A 21,198-nucleotide genomic window follows, 5' to 3' on the forward strand; every position below is an offset into this window, starting at 1 on the left:
AGTCAATCACTATCCAGCAGCATACAGAAGAATATGCCTGGTGGATTAGAGTAAAGGTTATCAGGAGGTGGGGAGAAGGAAGCAAGAGAGAGCACTTGTTGCCCAGACTGGGCCCCACTTTGATCCAGTCATTCAGTGAGGGCTCTATAACAAACCCACCTGATCTCCTGAAGAGTACCCCTGCTACAAAAGAAACCAGCAATACTTGCCATTTTGTTTTTAAAGCCCAATTACTCTGAAAAAGTGTATGGGCAGTTACATAATGATAACAATGGTTCAATAAACTAAACATCTCAAGTTATATTATTATATTATCTCCAACTATAAAAGTCTGAAACTAGCTGGAACACTATTCAATGAACCAAAACTGCCACAGCACAGGGAAGCAGAAAGAAAGAAACTAGAGTGAAGTCAGGAAAACTCTGTTCTAATACCTGCTCTGCCAATTTACCTTTATAATCTATAAGTCATTCCCCTCTCTAGGTCTGTCTGTTCAACTATTTATAGGTATTTATAGTTAGACAAACTACTTATATTAGGGCAGACTAATTCTTGTTTTTCTTTAAAAAAAAAACATTATCTTAAAGAGCTTTAAAAACATTGTTCTTAGGTATTTGAAAAACAGGGCACAGCATGCCTATCAGAAACCTAAAGAAATAAATTCTCTGCACTTCAGACCAATTATTCCATTTTTATTAAGACACTTCTTGGTCCAAAGCCTAGGTTTTTTTTTTGGCCCGCTTTAAACTGTAAATTGTAGAGATTTGAAAGACTCTCTTAACTTTAGCCAAGTACATTGAGTACCGAATGCAAAATGCTATTTCACCCAAGACAATAAATACATTTGTATGTGTCTGCATTTGTCCTACCATTTCACTCCCACCTTCATTCTAGATTCAACTCCATTAAACAAACTGCCTATAAATTTATCTAATAAAACTTCCCACACTCCTTAAATTGAGTTGATTCCTTCAATAACATTGTCTTATCTAAACTCCTTGTTTCTCACACAGTATACAGTAAATGCTTAACAAACATTTGTGAAATTGAATTGTTTCTCCTGAAATGATATACTCTTGGATTAGGTCTTTATTAATTTGCCTACCATGTACAAGACACTGTGAGAAGCACTTTATAAATATGATCTCATTTGATCCTTACAACAGTCCTGTGTATAGTACTAGAGATCCTAGACAGCCCTGGAAAATAAAGTTTCCAGCTACTCTGAAAAGAAAAGCATAGAAGGACTCCCACCATTTACACCACTCATCTAGTACTAATATCTTGTTTCATATTGTAGTTATTTATGTATATGCTTTATCTCCCCCATCTGGACTGTAAGCTGATCAAAAACTATATCATGTCCAGCTTAAGAGTTCATAAACATTTGTAAAACGAACAAAAAAAACGTGGAAAAGAAAGGAAAGGATATAGCCAACAACTTCAATTTCTCAGTAGGGCAAGTCAAAAGTTATGCCAAGAAAACTGTGTGCTTAAGAAATGACTAGGGAGATGAGAGATATCCACAAAAACAGAATAGATGATAAAGAGTAAAGGCATGAGAAATGATGAAGAGTGTGACAACTTAGGAATGAACTAGAAACAAGGGCATCTTGAGAAAATAATGAGGATCACAGAAGAGAGAGGATGAAGTGCTTAGCACAGTGCCTGGCCATGATAATAATGATAATAATAAATGTTTACTGAATTGAACTCAATGGAAATAAAGGAACAGAAGTAGGAGGGTAATCTGGGAAGTCACTACCATACAAATGAAATCTGAAACAATGAAGATCACATGAATAATTAATCATCCTAAAGGGATGGTAGAGAAAGAAATGGGCAAAGATCCTGAAGAACTGTGAGCAAATCAGACATATGACATAAGTAAATAAAAATGAGCAAAACCCTAAATTCTCTAGACTCCCCAAAACTCTGAGAAAACTCCAAGTAATAAACTGGAATTTCTGGCCTCACTGGGACCAAAATCCTAATCTATACTCAAAAAATTCAAACAATATTTATCACTGTTTAACATAAGCAATCATTTGCTTCTCCAAATCCGCATAAATAAGGCTTACACTACCCACAGGGGGAGCTGACTATTTGGTTCAAATAAACCCTGGGCAATCACCATACAGTTTTAAAACAGTTTTAAGACAGAGCAGCTATGAAAACAAATGCTGGCAAGATAGAGCAAAGTAACTATAGCTGGAAAGCTTTCCTCCTGGAATCAAGTCTCTGTCCCATCAATGGCAGAAGAACTAAGGTTAGAAAGAGAGCCCTTTAATGGGCCTTTAAAGACAACAATGCCAGAAGTAGTTTTGGTTTGAGGTTCAGCAAACAAAACGTGCAAATGCTATGTCACTCAAGCATGGACAGTTCTTATAAGTCCTCAGCCATCCCAATTTCTTTCAGAAGAGAGGTCCTTAGGGATGCCTGAGAGCTGAAAAATTTTGCCCAAACCAAGAAGCCATTTGGGGGAGGGGGTGGTGTCAGGGAAATGTCAAGAGATCACCAAGATAAGGATCAGTGGAATAAAAAAGATGATGGATGGGGGCAGCTAGGTAGCTCAATGGACAGAAAGTTAGGTCTGGAGACAGGAGGTTCTGGGTTCAAATATGACCTCAGACACTTCCTAGCTGTGTCACCCCAGACAAGTTACTTAACCACCACTGCCTAGCCCTTGTTGTTCTTCTGCCTTAGAACCAATAAACAGTAAAGAAAGACATTTGTTTGCTTTTTTAAAAAACCCTCACCTTCTTGTCTTAGAATCAATACTGCGTATTGGTTCTAAGGCAGAAGAGCAGTAAAGGCCAGGCATTTGGGGTTAAGTGACTTGCCCAGGGTCACATAGCTAGGAAGTATCCTGAGGCCACATCTGAACCTAAGACCTCCTGTCACTAAGCCTGGTTCTCAATCCACTAAGGAAGAGTTTAAAAAAAAAAAGTTGGTGGCAAATATTTTCATTTCATTCTTTACAACTTAAAACAATGGACAGTCCTGGCTTGGCTGATGTCCTTATGTTTAGCTAATGAAGCAGGATGACAATTGGCTCTGCCCCAGTTTGGCTGGGTGCCATAGGATAAGAAAAGCACCTCCCTTGGAAAAGGTACACAATGCTTTCCAGAGCACCTTTCAATTAGAGGAATTAGGCATATGGAAGGCTAAAACTATGGAGGACTAGCCTTCCTGTGCCCATCCCTGACTGGGCTCTCCTTGCCAAGCATTGGCACCAATGGTCTGGCTGCCAGAGGTATACGTAACCTCATTGTTGTGCAACCCTTGTTGTTTATTGATTTCTGTCACACTAGGATTGTAAAGGGGAACTTTGTTCTAGACTTAGCACGCTAAAGGGCAGCTCAAGGTCAAACAGCCACTGTTTTAATGCCCGGTCTTGATGGTCTTCATGAGAAAATGCCTAATAACATCTGGGATACTATTCACTGGGTTCCCTCACTCCCATCTCCCATAATCAGCCAGTCTTTTAGATCCCTGCAGCTGAGATTCCTACTTTGTTTAACCTGAAGCAAATCCAAGGGAGGTAAAAAATACATGAACCTGAGGAATCTCTGCAAAAATCAATCTCGGCCCAAGAAGGCTAAAAGACCCACCCATTTGTTCCAGCACCCAAGGTATTAAGTTCACTTGAATCCCCAGTTATACTGGAAACCAAAATCACACTGAAATAGGAATTATTATAAATTATTATTATTAAAAGGTTATACATATAATATCTATAGACATAAAATATGTATATATCTTATAGAGAACATCTCTTCAATTCATGGGGATATAAATTCATGGGGATTCCTCTAGGAGGAAAGAGAATCAGAAGATTAAAGCAAATATGGACAATGCCAAGCTTCTAGGATTATATAATCCCAGGCTCCTGCCCATAAAGTCAACCTAAGGCTAGGTTCCCTTTTTCCAAGCTCTATTGATAAAAAAGGCCTATATTTCACCCCCTTAAATCTTTATTCAACTATATCCACTGGGTATTTACTTTCTCATTGACTCATTATCTTCAGTTCCCATCACTTCAACAAAAAGAGACCTAGAACTTGTTTATGTGAAGCCTTCCTTGAGGAGGCAGCATGATAAGGGGAAATAGCCACTGACAAGGAGGTCACACTACCTGGGTTCAAAGCCTGGCTCAGTCACTAATACAATTCAATTCATTTCCCTGGAGCTGAGATTCATCCAGCAAGTATGTTTACACTATCTCACAGTGCTAAGAAACACTGTGAAACTGAAAAAGAATTATATATACATCAGAATTTCTTCTTGTATTAGTACATTATTTTGGGGTTGGTATTCTCTTCTACCAAACCATATTAAAACTACTCTATGCCTTTGTATATTGTTTTGTGAGTTGGTTTAGCAAAAAACAAAAGAAAACAAAACAAAAACCCTATCCCCTGGTGGCTTATATGCTGATAGGCCATATGCTTCTCTGAATTTAAACAGTCTGGCCCTCAGATGGCAGGTAATCTACCACCAAACCTACCTTAAAAGACTTTCTACCTAGCTAAGACCTGCCCTTAAAAGAATGGAGCCAGCACAAATCACAAGCTAGACCCACACTAATGAAGTCATGGCCTTTTGGAAGTAGTGATAATTAAAGACCCTTCCAGTTTCTACTCCATGATCCTATTTTATACTGCCATGCATGTTTTCTCTTTCCTGCTAGCTTCATGAGAGCAGAAGCCTTATCTTCTTTAGCATGGAATTAACACCAAATCTAGAGAGCTGTCCCATAAAATATAACAACAAACAGGCTCTAAATAAATGTCTGTGGTTGAATAAATGAAATCATTTGAACCTCACTATAAGCCAAGGAAAGTATAAATGAGATATGATATGTATGTTATGCTACATGAGTTATTTTATATGTGTATCTGTGTTATGAGTCTGAAGCTCTAAATTCAGAGTTCTTAAGAGGGAGAACTTAAGCTTCTCTCTAACTCCTTCAATCACTTAATACTCAGGAACCAACAGAAAACCTGAAGGGAAAAAAATGAATCATCTTGCCACACCTTCAGGTGAAGGTTACACTAGACCCAGAATAGTTACACTCCCCAAGGGCAAATGTGCCAATTTTACTAACTAAAGTTCTGGAACCCAGCCTATAGAGAGACTAGAATCAAGTGGAACTATGGTATTGATTCGAAAACAGGCCACTTCAAAATACACTCAAATTTGTACAAATCAAACTTATGAGGGAAAAATGACAAACAAGAAGGGAAATTACTAAACTTTCCATTTCTACTGGAAGCCCTTGATAGCTTCTCTGAGTCACTCCGTCATCTGGCACTGACTTTAGCAGGCTGAAGTGACATGAATGTAGGTAGCACCCTTGGCTGCTAGTGCTATCTCTCCAAGGCAAAGGAATGGTGAGGCTGTAGGGGCAACAATACCAGAACTTCTCAACAATTATACCAATGCAACTAACTGATGGTGGTTTTAGAAACAGCTGACACTGAGTGGCTTTGAAGATTTACGAAGCACTTTTTACAATAACCTTGGGAAGAAAGGACAAGGAATGTTCATCTTAAATTCTAAAACCACACAAAGAAGTAAGTAACTTGGCCCACTGGTCAAAAAGCTAGCTTCAGAGTGGCTGGATTTAAATTCAAGTGTCTCCAAGATAATTCAGAGTTGTTTGTACTATATTTCATTTTAATAAATCACTAAAGTGCTATCATTACAAAATTAAAAATCATGGTAATTCTCTGAGACCACTTGTTCATTATAATAGTGCCTAGTAGGGGCCCAATTTAGAGGAAATTCTTCATTTTAGTAGATGACACTTTAATTTGGTTCATTTATTATGCTGTACAGTATTACTTAAAATTAGTAGAAAATTCTCTATCATGGTCCCTGGGTACAAAATATCTATTTAGAGACCAAAATAAAATGGCCTTTTCTATGAGAAAAATTCAAGAATGCTTATGAGAAATAAAAGATGTCTTTAAAATATATTTTTAGTAGGCAGCTGGGTAGCTCAGTGGATTGAGAGCCAGGCCTAGAGACAGGAGGTCCAAGGTTCAAATGTGGCCTCAGACACTTCCCAGCTGTGTGACTCTGGGCAAATCACTTGACCCCCATTGCCTAGCCGTTACTACTCTTCTTCCTTGGAGCCAATACATGGTACTGACTCCAAGATGGAAGGTAAGGGTCTTAAAAACAAACAAATAAATAAATAAATGAACGAACAAACAAACAAATAAATAAAATATGTTTTTACTGGGGCAACTAGGTGGGCTCAATGGCTAGAGAGCCAAACCTGGAGTCAGAAGGACTTCAGACACTTTCTAGCTATGTGACCCTGGGCAAGTCACTTAAGCCCAATTGCCTAGTCCTGCCTTGGGAACTGATACACGCAGATACATACATACACACAAACATTTTCACAACCAGTTGAAGAAAAGCAATCTGTAAACTGCCAAACTGGATACATAAAATATGTCACTACCAACATACTCAGTGCTATTCTTACATGTGATCAATTGGAAATATGCTGACATAGTCAATAAGCATTTACCAACACCAACTACTAACTCACATTTAAACAGTATTTATAGCCTGACACTTATGGAGCTTTTAAAAGTTTACAAAATGCTCTACCTACATGATTTAATCCTCATGACTCTGTAGTGCTTATCTCTTCTCTGCTATGTTGTTCTAGGGCTACACAGAATGGCCTCCAATAACCCTGGGTGTGTCACAACCTCTCAAGGCTGCAGGCAAGGATCTAAGTCTATCTGCTACAGAGAAGATGCTGTCCAGCAATTGTGGAGAAGATTTCCCATCATTAAAATTGTATCCTATACCAGTGTAGCTGCTTGTATAAATGTTATCACGGAAGCCTAAAAGTCATGCCAGGTCTTTGTGACCTTTTAGTTCCAAATGATTTTTAACATGCAAGACACAAAAAGCTTACATTTTCAGACAACAAGTCAGAGCTTTTGGGCAGATGGTGGGTGTAGCTATAAAAATATGGGAAGGGGGAAGGAGGTGTGTAATGGAATGCATCTGAAGCCTTGGGGCTCCAAATAAGCTCTGTACCACACTAGATAAATCATTTCACCATCCTGGCCCAAAGGCCCCCATCCTAAATCAAACCAGAATCACTAAGGCAGTGATGATGAATCCTTGGTACAGGTGTCAAAGATGGCACGCAGAGCACTCTCTATGGGCACACAGCCATCCTCTCCACCCCACAAAGTTCATTACTTGAAAGGCAGAGGGACTCAAGACAGAGTTGCTCCCCTCCCCTTCTTCCCCATGCCTGACAATATTTTTTCACAATCCCTGCCGCTCTGCCCAGCAGCCCAATGGGAGTGCACAGGAGATTAGGTAGTAGCTCACAGGCAGCAGAGCTAGATGGGAGCAGAGCACTGAGGCCACTCCCCTCCCCCTCTCTATAGTCACTAAGGACATTCCTCACTTCACCCACTCCTCTACCCAACAGCCCAATGGGAACTTTCTCCTTCCCCTGTGTGGAGTAAGGGAGGGTGGGGCTATCACTGCACTACGGTGTCTTCCAGTTCTTAACATTAGGTGAATTCCAGGGAGGGAATGAGGAAGGCAAGATGGAGTAAAGCAAATGTGAGAACGTGTATATAACAACTGACACCTCTTCCCTCCAAATCTTGAAAGAAGCTAAGGAAATAGGAGCTGAAGCAAAAGAATCCTTCAGAATTATGAAGTTCTTTCTGCCTGTGTCCTTTCTTAGTGCTGTGATAAAGTCTTCTTTTAGGGACTGGGGTGGCTAAGTCATATTCCAGGGTCATTAAGTTAAAAAGAAAATGCCAACAGGATAATACTTACAAGAGTTGTGTCGACGACGGAAGCTTTTAGACTGACTCAAGGATTCCATGTGCCTGTCCACGTAGCTCTTTGAACATGGCTGCTGCTGTGGTGAAATGGCAACATCTTGGGTCTTTATATCTGCTCTCTTGGGGATATTCTGGGGGGCACTACTAGAGGCTGTGGGCTTCTTGAGCAATTTGCCTGTGCCATTCTGATTAATTCCCACCTGACAGCCAACACCAGGTAGGCCTAACTCCGTCTGCTGTGAGTCTCCACATTGCTGGGTGTCCCCAGAACCTGGTATCTCCAGAATTTTCAACTCTATAATGTCACCTGCCCTGAAATACACAAAAGGAATCCCAAATTCAAACCAAAATCCTGGCAATGAAAAGCAATACTATTATCAGTCAGAAGCACCCCTGTCCTGCTTATCTCACTGAAACTCAAAAACAAAAGAAGTAGGGAAAAGTTGTAAGGGTCATCAGAAACAAAGGTCATCCTATAATATAAAATGTAACTGAAACATTGTATCCTTTTCTAAGGAGAAAGCTCATTTACTGATTTATGACTATTTTAAAAGCAGCATAGAAAAAAAACAACCCAAGTAAAATGTTTTCACATCCATTGAATAAGTACTTACTGGACACACCTACTATGTGCAGAGCCTTATGCTAGGCCCATGGCATGCCAGAGGATAGTTGTATCCCCAGTTGATCATGAAGGACCTTTACAAACTAGCCCCAGGTTCCTTGACTTATTAAAGAGGAGCAGCTTTTCACTTCCTCCAAATGGTAATCTCCACTAGCAGAAGAGGAAAAAGACTGGATGCTGAGGCAGAGGGGACAAGCTGACAGCACTAGGACAAAATGAGCAGCTCAGAGCACGTGGGAAGAAGGCAAATTGGAAGTCTTCCCATTCAAAACATTGGGGAAAATCTCTGCAGGCGGAATAGTGTTGGAAAAACAGACCCAAAAAAGTCCTTTTCAAATTCAGAGGTTACAGACCACACCTACTCTTTCTTGAGAGCTCTATTTTCTAATATTCCTGTCCACTACAAATCCTGAGGGCAGGAGGGGCAATAATAGCTGTTATGAGGTAGCTTTATAATGGTATTATTGGCAGACCCACTGTATGTTCTAGCATACCTCTAACCACACACAAGGACACTTCTGACCACACAAAAAAATTTGAATGCCCTAGGATATGCACAGAGAAAAGACACACACCCCTGGAGGGTTAGGTTAGTTATACTCCTAGAGATAAAAACAATTCTGATTTTCTAAAAGCTAGTACAACCATTTTTTTAAACCTTTACTTTCTGTCTTAGAATCAATACGGTGTATTGGTTCCAAGGCAGAAGAGTGGTAAGGGCTAGGCAGTGGGGCTTAAGTGACTTGCCCAGGGTCACACAAGTAGGAAGTGTCTGAGGCCAGATTTGAACCCAAGGCCTCCCATCTCTGGGCCTGGCTCTCAACCACTTAGCCATCTAGCTGCCCCCCAACCATTTTGTTTTAAGGATAACAACATAAAAAGAAATTTTATTAGTGTATTGATCATATCTTAATACAAATTACTATAGGCAAAGAGTTTATTATAATGTATCTTTTTTTAAGGTTATGCATATCCACAGACTGAAATTAATGTAATAACTGTATATTATGGGTTCAATGGGGGGGGGGGGGTTCTACCATAGAAATGTATACAAATTATAAAAAAGCTAGTGTGCAGGGACACTGCCTTATTTATAAAAAAGAGTCACAGTAACAAGATTGCCTGTCAAAGTTCTGAAATGTCTTCTCCTGTATCATAGTTTAAATTCTTCCTCTAGTTAAGATTAATATAAACGTTTATCAAGAAATGATCCTATCCTTTTGCTTATGGGTTAGTTGCAACACATCCAAATTAGAAAGGAAAAAAAAAACCCATCTTGAGATGATCATTCATCAGCAGGCAGAGAAGAGGCCCAAGAGTGCTGAGAGCTCCAGCCACAGTTCATGTGCTGGTTGTGCTTCAGCAAAGGGCAAAGAATGTATGGCGTAACATCAGATAGCTTAGAGATCTACTCCCAATCAAAAATTAAAAACTACAATGAATTCTCTTTGAAGTGAATTTGTTGAATACAAAGCAATACAGAAGTGGGCTATACCATTGACTTAAAAGTTTGACTCCTTAGAAGTTCACAGAATCAACATTTTCTACCCTATTATGGTGGCAACTGCATCTCAGCCAGGTCACTCCCTCTTTCCTCAATGAGTTCCTCCCCTAGTTTCACCATCTTCCTTTCCAACTGAGTTTCTGCTCTTTTTTTTTGACTTCAACATCCAAGCTGCTTGCTCACTTTTGTCTCTGATCTCAAAATTCTTCAGTCTTCTTAAATTCCATCCCTTCTTCCTCCTCCTGCTCCTTCCTCTACACATTAGGATATCCATTACCTACAAGAGCTTCAATCCTAATTCAACATTTCTTTATCTGTCCAAAATCTCCTAACATTCCATCTTTCTCTCTGCTTCACCCTACCTATGATCATTCTTTGCCCTTATCAAGCCCTCCAACATGTCCATCCTTTAGCACTTAAAAAAAAGGGGGTGAGGGGGAGGCAGCTGGGTAGCTCAGTGGATTGAGAGCCAGGCCTAGAGCTGGGAGATCCGAGGTTCAAATCTGGCCTCAGACACTTCCCAGCTGTGTGACCCTGGGCAAGTCACTTGACCCCCATTGCCTAGCCCTTACAACTCTTCTGCCTTGGAGCCAATGCCAATACATAGTATTGACTCCAAGACAGAAGGTAAGGGTTTAAAAAAAAAAAACCAGATACCAATGGAAATAAGCAAGGGAAAAAGATTAAACTAATAATAATACCCCACATTTATATGTTTTCACACACACACACACACACACACACACACACACATATATATATATATATATATATATATATATATATGCATATAGAGAAAGAGTGATTGATTAATTGGTTCTCCAAAGCCATGAGATGACCTTATACCTAGGCAGCTAGGTAGTATAGTGGACAGAGTACTAGACTTGGGGTCAGGAAGCACCATGTTCAAATCCAACATTGGACATTAATTATCTAAGTCTGCCTCCTGTTAGTTACTGTTTCTTCATCAGTAAAATGGGAATGTTAAAGCCTTTCTCATAAGATATGAGGATCAAATGAGGTTATCTTTTTTTAAAAAAACCTTTACCTTCTGTCTTAGAATTGATTCAGTTCTAAGACAGAACAACAATAAAGGGTTAGGCAACTGGGGTTAATTCACAATTGTGAAGTGTCTGAGGCCAAATTGGAACCCAGGTCCTCCTGACTCCAGAGCTGGTTCTCTATCCACTAAGTCACCTACCTAGCTGCCCTACTAGTGTAATCTACTTTTATATGTAAAGTGTTCTGCCAGCCTTCAAGGCTCCATCTATGTTATTTTGCTTCTATCCTTCTATCCAGTATCACTCAATAACCTCTCTGGAATTCAGATCACCCTTCTACCATGCTCTCTCAATGTTTGTCCCTCAGCATCTTTAGGCCCCCAAAGCTGGCCCCCTTACTTTCCTCAGTGACTTTAGCACCTGCCTAACTAACAGCATGCCTCTTCTCCCTCTCCCCATAATCATTTTTGGCAACTTTGATATTATTGAGAATAAACATTCACAGGAAGTTAGGACCTTCTTCTTAATTTTCCTGCCACCTACCAGGACGACTATACACTACCATCATTCAAATCTGCTCAGCCAGCAAAACTGGTAACTCTGACATTTCTTTCCTGAGTCTATCTTCTACTCTCCAGTTCCTCTATCCCTTACTGCCTTTGTTTCTGGTTCAGTTCCTCACAGTTATTGTATATATCCTTGACCTCCTGGCACCCTTTCAATACATACTCCACAACCCTTGAATTGCTCAACCCTCTGGTCTTCCATTGTTCCTACTCTGCCAATCCCTAACCCTAAACAATAATTACTATCTACATTTTCCACTTTTACTGCAGAGAAGAATCATGTTAGAAGTCAAAACCATTATAAATGTACCTTAACTGCCACTACAGCCTTGCTGGTTAGCAGCAGTTTATCTAGTCATCTCATATCATACTCTCCACAGCAGCCATTAAAACCTTTTCCCTTCTCTCACTTTTCTTAATATTCTTCCCTTCTCTTCCACTATAATGCCCTAACCCTGTATACTCCTTCTCTGGTTCCTTGTGCGTCCCTGTCTTCCCTTCTGCCCCAAGGTTCTGTCTACAGGCTACTTCAAATCTATTCCCATAATTTCAATAATTATCCCTATTTAGATGACTTCCAAACCTGTATCTCCAATAGTTAACTCTCTCTTGATCTCCAGAATCCAGCACTGGCAACTATCTGCTAGGCATTTCCACCTGGATGAACTGATAGCATGTCCAATTGCTCAGTATAGACAGAATATGCCGCTTCTCACTTCTGTATTCCTTTTTATAGCACCCCCAATTTCCAAAGTTATCTAGGCTCAAGACCTTGTAGACAACCTTGATTCTTCTTTCTCCCCAACAGCTGCCAAATTGATTCCACCTGCAAAATATCTACTGTCCATTTCTTCCTTTCTCACTAAACCTACTTGAGAGTTCAGGCCCTAGTCCACTCACAACTTCCTGATTGATATCCCTGCTCCCAACCTTCCCAAACTGCCACAGGAATCCTCCTAATGAACAGGTTTGACTGTGCCACTTTCCTGCTCAAGTACCTTTAGGGGCTACCTGCTGCCAAACAAATGAAACACCAACTCCTCGGCCTACCATTAAAAGATCTCTATTATCTGACAGTCACCTACCTTTCCAAGGCCATTTCACACTAGGATTCTTCACACCTTAGATACTTTAGTCAAAGTGGTTTCCCAATTTCATAATCTTCTCCAATATCGGTGTCTTTATACATATCAGCACCAGCCCTTGGAACACAACTGTGTATGTGCATGTTTCAGGCCTTTGGCTTTACTACTTGCTACCTTTGTGACTGTGAGCACTCTAAGCTCTGTCCTTGAGATCAAGGATTATGTTACCAGTCAGCTTTCTATCCCTAGTACAAAAGCATGGCACAGTAGAAAAACGATGAACTGGGGGTCAAGGGATGTGGTTTTGCCACTTACAATCAGGATGACTCTAGGCAAGTCTCTTTACCTTTAGGAAGCTCAGTCCCCTCATCTCTGGAATCCATCATTTTCATCAGTTTCCTATTTCAGTTGGTGACCTCATCAGCTCCCAGGGGATCAAATGGTCATCCCTATGCAAATGATTCCCAGATCTTTTTTATCCAGCCCTGATCTCTCTCCTAACTCTCTTCCAATCTTGAATCACCAACTGCCTCTTGGTCTGCTTCAACTGGATGTTCCATAAGCATCTGAAACTCAACATATCCAGAACAGAAGTTTCTTTCCCCTCAAAATCCTCCACTCTTCCCAATTTTCTTGTTTCTAATGAGGGCACCAGGATCCTCTCAGTGACCCATGTTCATGACCTTAGCATCATCTTCAACTCCTTACATATCCATCCAATCTACTGTCAGATCTTGGCCTGTCAACCTTCATGACATCCTGTATATATGTCCCTTTCTCTACTTATGCAGCCACTATCCTAATGAAGATCTTCAACATCTCGCAACTGGCCTACTACAATAGCCTTTGATTTGGTCTCCCAGACTCAAAGCTCTCCCCATTCCAATCCAATCTCCATTTATCTGCCAAAGTGTTTTCCCAAAGTGTAAGCAGATCATGACCCTTGACTCAACAAACTCCAGACACTCTTTATTCCCTCCAGGAGAATATAAAATTCTGACTGGCATTTAAAGACCTTTACAACCTGGCTCCTTTTACCTTTCCAGTCTTCCTACATTTTACTCCTCCTCTCCTAACAATCTGTGATTCAGCCATACTGGCCTCCCACCTGTTTCTCACCCATGACACTTTTCTCCAAGCTCCATGGCTTTTCAATGGCTAACCACCATGCCTGTAGTGCTCTCCCTTGTAAGTTTTGCCTCCAGGCTTCTTTCAAGACTCAATTCAAAAGTTCACCTTTTAGAGAGGCTTTTCCCACAAGGCCAAACCCCTTACTCTAGGGGTTTGCAAACCTATAGCACATATGCCAGAGGGATGTGTGAAGGGAACCCTGATCATGCATGGGGTCTTACCTGCATCCCTGTACTCCTAGTTACGTCATCTAATGCAGGTTATGTGACTGAGTTTGATCTAGTAATTGAATTTGATTGAATTGAATTAAAAGCTTCAAGACAAGGAAGTAGACTCTCTCTTGATCACTGGTGAGCACGTTAGGGGAATGGCAACTGTGGTAGCCAGGCTGAAACCACCCATGTGGTAGTTTAGGTGAGGCCATTTTACTTTTATCCTTTTATCAAATTCTGATCTTTACTTATTCAAGTCAATTTAATAAACTATAATAAAATCCTAAGGACAAGAGTTCTGAATTTTATTTCTTACAAGGGTCTGCTCCCCTCCTCCTCTCCATGTACACCTGAGGACATCTCTCACATCACCAGCTCTTCTGCCCAACAGTCCAATGGAAGCACTTCCTCATTCCCCTGTCTGGGGTAAGGTGGCGGGGGAGGGGGCTCACATGTGGCATGTGGTGTGAGGATTATAGTTTGGGTACTTGGTCTCCAAAAGGTTCACCATCACTGCTCTAGGTTCCCTTCAGAGATTATCTTCTATTTACACTGAATGTTTCTGCCTTTGCAGCTCCAACACTTGCATAGTGCCTGGTACAGGGCAGAGATTTGATAAATATTTGCCAAGTTTTAATACCCTAGGACCTCACATGTTGTGATCTTCAGTTTACAGATGAGGAAACAGATTCAGAGAGATAAAGTGATCTGCTCACAGTCACAAAGGTAGCAAGTAGTAAAGCCAAGTTCAAACCCAAGTCCAATACTATTTGGTCTACATTTCACTCAACTAGAAAAAGTTCAAAATAAAGGAAAAAATGTAGAATGCAACTAGGAAAGAAAAAAATTTTAAGACACTCTCTTCAAATGGACCAATCAAAACAGTCCACTGGATAAATATGTTTTAAATGTTATTTATCTTTTCTTAGTGTTAAGAGAAAACAGGCAGTAATGTAGGTCTTCATATCAGATATATAATTCTTAGGTAGGATGACAATTTTTGACTTTTACTACTGGCCTATGGGGATAAACTGCAGTAATAGCCCACATAGTTAAAATATGCTGAACTATGCGAATGGAAGAAGAAATTTCATCCAAAAAAATCAACAAGAACTGTATCGGGGGGAAAAAGAAAAGGTGGACACACACAATATGTGCAAAAGATGGAAAGAAAAATTCTAATTAAAAAAAAAATATTTTGAAATAAACATACTAGAATAAGCTCTTATTCTCCTTGCATGATTGAGAGTCAAACAATGCATTGCCAGTAAACATTTCTGTCTTAAATGGTATACATATGGGAACCAATTAATGGGCAAATCCTGAGCACTACATTTGAACAAAGAATAAGGAGAAAATGCACTGAAGCTCCTGTTCCCAGGGCTTAATAAATAGATGTTGAAACAAAAAGTCTTTGGCAAAATAGCAATCAAAGGGCACCAGTCAAGTTAGGAAATAACAAAAATCAGATCTGGGTTCAAATTTTAGGATCCAACATTGTGAGAAAGTAAGAGAGACAGAAGAGTGGAGCCATAAAGATACTCACCTGAAGGTGACTTCTGGCACTAAACACTTCACCCCATTGTGGAAAGGTCGGGTCAAGGAGATGGTCTGGCTGACCTGGTCCACTGCTGATACTCGTCCCTGATAGACTCCCAGGCTGTCCCCACAGTTGATAGATACAATGCTGCCCAGCCAATCTGAAGCCATGTTTCTGATATGTGATCACTATTAATAAAAAGAGGCAAAAGAATGGGTCAAGCCATACTCCAGAAGGCTAGAAACTGGGCAAATACTAGCCTTTAATAAATGGGTCCTTCCATACCTTTAAGTGAATTAAACATGCCATCATTAAAACATCTGGTTTCATCTCCCCATTCCTCCTCAAGGTAGCACATACAAAATACAAGGAAGAACCCTGAACTTAAAAATCAGGAGATTTTGGTTTCACCAGTTCTGTCACTAACTTGATACATAATTTTAAAACTTTTTAGGCCTCAGCTTCTATGAAGAGGGCTGGACTAGATCAGAGATATTTAAATACATGGCCTTTGGGTCCCATGAAGGCTACAACACTCCTGTGTAAGACTTGAACTGCATTAAAATGTAATTGTCGGGCAGCTAGCTAGGTGGCACAGTGGCAAGCCAGGTCTGGAGGCTGGAGTTCCTGGGTTCAAATCTGGACTCAGACACTTCCTAGTCGTGTGACTCTGGGCAATTCACTTAACTACAAATGAGGGATGTTTTTTGGTTTTTTTTTTAGTTCAAAATGTCCCAAAGAAAGGTTTTTCAATAGGAAAAAGGTTCAAAAAGGATCCTTTGGAAGGACATAATAAATTTTCCACAAAGTCCAGAAGTATTTTGGCTCTTTAGTAGGAAGATTTTGAAATGTTGTGTGATGCAATCTCTATGTTTTTACATAAGAAATTAAACCCAAAAACAATGTATTTGACAAATGCTAAATGTTTGCTAAGTAGATATTGACAAAAGAAATGTTAAGAATTAAAGGCTGCATTGCATTTCCCAACAGGAAAAGAAATGGGATAAAAGATATCAGTGTTTAAATCATTATTTCAGAGGAATCTACATAAAGAAAATATAGGAAAAAATATAAGTGGTTAAAAAGTAAGTAAGAATTTTTAAAACCAATGGCAACAAAACTACCATAAAGAAAGTGAAAAGGCCCCTAACCAAAGCCAATTAATTATTTGTTGGCTTGTTCTAGTTAACTGGACTTCTTTGTTTTAAGAAAGGGGGCAGAACCTAGGAAGTAGTCATATTTTCTAAAAGTGTACCCATAAAACTTTCTTTCAAATGAAGCTGAACACTATGGAATTATAATGTCCAGTCTGGGCCTTGGAGAAGAGGTGAGGAAAACACCTTCTTTCTTGTTTTCACTTGAGGAGGGAAACTGGCAGTGTTGTCAAAAGTGGTCATTCTGTCAGCAGATTTTGTTTACCTACTCTTATAACAGATAAAGGCAAATCAGGAAATGGCTGATATAAAAATAAAAGGCATAAATCAAACTTTTTAAGAATGCTAATGCTGGAGTATTGCTCAATATTTGCTGAGTGGCATAACTGATTTTCACTCTGAGGTCCTACAGGAACCTCCACATGGGGAAGGGGAAGGAGGGAGAGAGAGCAAGATCCAAGGATGAAAAGAAACATGCTCTTCAGCAGCTTCTCCATGAGCTGAGGGGAAAAAAAAGAAAGAAAAACTCCAGAGGGAGAAACACCAGCACACAACTCTTTGTGCTGAAAGGGACCTCAAAAATAATCTAACCCAAGCCCCACTTAAGGTGAAGAACAGAACTCTTGGGGAAGGGATAAAGTGATGAGCTTCCACTGGAGTCCAAATTCTCCCCAGTTCTTTCCACTACACTCCCCTGATGGTCTCTAGCAGGTCCTAGACTGGCCCAGAGAAGCTCTAAAAGGAATTTCCAAAATAACAGTGATGGTCTGAGATACTTTGGTAGAAGAAATACATATCAGATTTCTCCATTACCTATTCAACATTTTTTTAAAGTAACAAAAGCAAAGAATTCCTGTTGTCATTTACAGTCTATCATAATCCACTCTTCCTTTTTTCTTAAGTTTAGTTTGACATTTCTGTAGGCAAGATCATAGCATAACATAAAAGAAGTACTAAAAGAACTCTAGTATAGTCAAATATAAAGAGGAAGAACACTCAGAAAATAAAAAAATGGAAGAAAAATGCAAGGCTTTCATTTCTCTTTTACAATATAAAGTAATTTTGTAACTTCTTGAAGTGTTAAATGTTTTTTTATTTATACAATGAAAATTGTTTTTATGTGGAGTGATAATGCCTCTAATATTCAAATATTCTTATTCCCTGGAGAGGAAAAAAGCTTTTCTATCTTCCTATTTTCCCCCAAATATGAAGACAAATACCTTACTCTACCCCATTATTATTCTCCTTTTTCTAGACCCTAATTCTCTAATCTATCTTAAGAAAATGCCACTTCTAAAGAGAGAACTAATAAACTGAGTATAGATTGAAAAGTACATTTTAAATTCTTTAATTTTTCTTGCTTTTTCTGTTTTATTTTGCAATACAGCAAAAAATAGCAAAATATATTTATCATGACTTCATACATATATTGCTTGCTTGCTTTCCTTTTTTTTTTTAAACCCTTACCTTCCATCTTGGAGTCAATACCATGTATTGGCTCCAAGGCAGAAGAGTGGTAAGGGCTAGGCAATGGGGGTCAAGTGACTTGCCCAGGGTCACACAGCTGGGAAGTGTCTGAGGGCAGATTTGAACCTAGGACCTCCCATCTCTAGGCCTGACTCTCAATCCACTGAGCCACCCAGCTGCCCCCATTGCTTGCTTTCTTAAGGGATAGGAGGGAAGAGGGGAGAATTTGGAATTCAAATTTTTTAAAAATATTAGAAACTAAAAATGTAACTGGGAAATATTTAATATGTAAAAATAGATTATTTCCTAAAAACAAACAAAAAAAGCCACCTAAAATTCTGACCAAACAAGGCAGATCTTAGTGCAACTTTTTAATTATATTTTCAAATTTCCACATTATGATCTGCTAAAGCATAAACTTTTATACAAATCTGTTTCTAATGCTTCATTCAAGTTAACAAGCATTTTAGTAAGCACCCACAAGGTGAATACAAGGTGGTAAATACTAAGAACTGTAAGCTCTTTGAGAACAGGGGCAGGTTTTTTGCCTTGTGTCCCCAGAAGTTCTGGGAATGTGAGGAATCACAATTATTCCAACCTCCTGATTTTACAAATGAAAATTGAGGTTCAAGGTAATTAAATAACTTGTCACTTAAGTGGCAATGTGAGGATTTGAACCTGAATCATGACACCTAGCTAGTACTCCTTCCACCAATCTCTGTAGGCAGTCAGTCAGTCAGTCATTATCAATTTAGCATTTATCAAGGACCACCAGCAGACTCCACTCTAATGGTTTCTGGAGGTGTTCATTCCCACCCAACTCTGATAAGTAAGACACATCAGCTCTACCAGATGTTATATATCACAACAGTCTGTTTCAGAAGAGCACCCACCTTAAGGTAAACTCAGATAAAAGGATACAACTAACTTCACTCTTCCAGCAAATGCTTATTGAACACCTACCTATCTGCTCTCTTCCAGAGCCATAGATGTGACTTATTCTTAACTCTGGCCAACTGTACTACTGCCAGATACTGATTCAGGCACAACTGGTGAAAACCCAATATATTATGTGCTAATAATAAAAACTCTTATTGGGGAGATAAGACAACACAGGGCACTCATTGTATGACAAGTATCATATGAATGGTACTAACTGTAAATGCTATAGGAAATGAGAGGAAAGAGTCCTATGAACTTTAGGAGTCAAAAGAAGGCTGAATAGAGAGAGGAGGGAAAATTCAGCTGTACCTTGAGGAATAAGTAGACTTGGGAGGAGGGTCAGATTCCAAGGAAGGGAAAAAATATGAGCAAGTTTAAAGGTGGAAAATAGAAAAACTAAGCCCATGTAACTACAATGTACTATGATGTGGATATGGACTTCACTCTATAGGGAAGCTGTATTCACCTCTTGTACACACAACTGGAGGGACAGAGACCCTTAATTTATCATAAACCTTACAAGGAAAAGGATATGGTCTTAGCCCTGATACAAATAAATTCTAACCACAAGCTCAATACTGACAAGAGGGGATTTGAATATAAATTAGACATGACCAGAAATCATACCCTGAATCTTGTGGTACTGTATCCACTAATGAAACAAAACAAGGCCTATAGAATACTTTGTTTATTTTAAAGTAGTCACATTCCTTTCCAAAGCAAAACAACTTCAAAGACTACAAAGTAAAAGATGCCTAAACCTATTTTTTTTTTTTAGCTAAAGTCATTTCAGAAATAATGCATATTATAACAGTATCAGAACCTCACCTCTGCCTCAGAATCTGGCTTTCTCCAAGATTCAGTTAAAGTGCCACCACCCTATGAAGCCTTCCCTGAACCCTCTACTCCTGGTATTCCCTTGCCACCTCAATCTTCCACTACACCTGACATGTTAAGATAGAATGTAAGCTTGCAGAGGACAGAAATTCTTTCATTGTCTGGAACATACTAGGTACTTGAGGTTTATTGAACTGAACAAACTAAATACTGTCTTGAATTACTAACAGAAACCAATAGTGGTCTTCTTTGGAAAAGTCATGTATTTTACCCTCATCTGGAAATGTGTTTCTCTAGCTTGCTAAGACAAAAGACATGGTAAACTTCATTACTTAAGGTTTTATGGAGTCAAACATCTGATTATTAAGAAATTCTTCCTTACAATGGGCTGATTTCAGCTTCTTGATAAACTTAAATGCTTTAGAACTAGAATGGACCTTAGAAATCATGTAGTTCAACCCCCTCATTTTTTCAGATCAAAGGTTTGGAGTTTTAAGTGACCTACCTACTTTTAAGTCTCCTTGTCCTCCCAAAATTCTAAGGGCCATCAGTACCACTTCCCTCAAAAGGAAACCTCATTCTCACCTCAAAATGAGAAATCATCTATTAAGGAACTAATCTGAACAATCCTTAAAAACTGTATTTCATAAAACAAGAATGACTGACTTCCATCCATCACATGTCGGTATGTTTTAAACTTTCTAAGTGACAACAGGCTGTAAAGATACACTAGTCTGTCTGATTTCCTTTGTGAGAAATGTGCCAATAAGAGATAGCTGGCCAGTAGGTGAAGTATCTAGCTGTGGGACACAACAAAGCTAAATGGAAAATTAACTGGTCCCTGCCGAATCCAAACTCCGATCCGATTAATATTAATCACCACCAAAGATCAAAGAAGTGTCCACAGTTTAGTTATAACTTACTACTAGAATAAGTTTTCTCAGAAAGCGGGGACCACGTCTTTCGGGAACCACGTCTTTCGTAACTGATAAGGAAAGTATTTCACTACCGAAGGGGATATAGAATAAACACAAAAATTACTAAGGAGCCAACAAGACTCTTAGGTCTGGGAAGAACTTTGGGGATGCATCATCCGCGTAAGGTCAGGCAGGGCGTCTCCCTCTCCCCCCGCCCCAAATCCACAGGTGTTACAGATCTCACTGAAGCCCTGCCAGACCTATGATCATCCCCCTTCCACCGCCCCAAAGGTGCAGGAACCATCGCCTCCCCCCATCCCAGGGCTTTCGGGGAGGGGGGAGGGGCGGGCCTCAGAAGTCCGCGTGGCTGCGG

At 39.6% G+C, this 21,198-nt stretch overlaps 1 protein-coding gene across 5 annotated transcripts in view; it reads right to left on the bottom strand.

The window, feature by feature from the left end:
- Positions 1-21,198, bottom strand: part of EDC3 (enhancer of mRNA decapping 3) — a 66,282-nt gene that overhangs the window by 44,563 nt on the left and 521 nt on the right. For 2 of the 5 annotated variants that reach the window (XM_001379444.4, XM_007478165.2), the window contains exons 2-3: positions 15,515-15,696; positions 7,837-8,156 (exon numbers count right to left, since the gene is read on the bottom strand). In XM_001379444.4, coding sequence (XP_001379481.1) covers positions 7,837-8,156; positions 15,515-15,678 — 484 coding nt within the window. In that variant the 5' untranslated portion in view covers positions 15,679-15,696. Of the gene's footprint in view, positions 1-7,836; positions 8,157-15,514; positions 15,697-19,022; positions 19,191-20,831; positions 21,021-21,198 lie in introns of those variants that run through there. The other 3 variants (XM_007478163.3, XM_007478164.3, XM_007478166.3) reach the window with 3 other exon arrangements.

Source organism: Monodelphis domestica, chromosome 1 (genome assembly GCF_027887165.1).
Source record: "Monodelphis domestica isolate mMonDom1 chromosome 1, mMonDom1.pri, whole genome shotgun sequence".
Lineage (NCBI taxonomy): Eukaryota > Metazoa > Chordata > Mammalia > Didelphimorphia > Didelphidae > Monodelphis > Monodelphis domestica.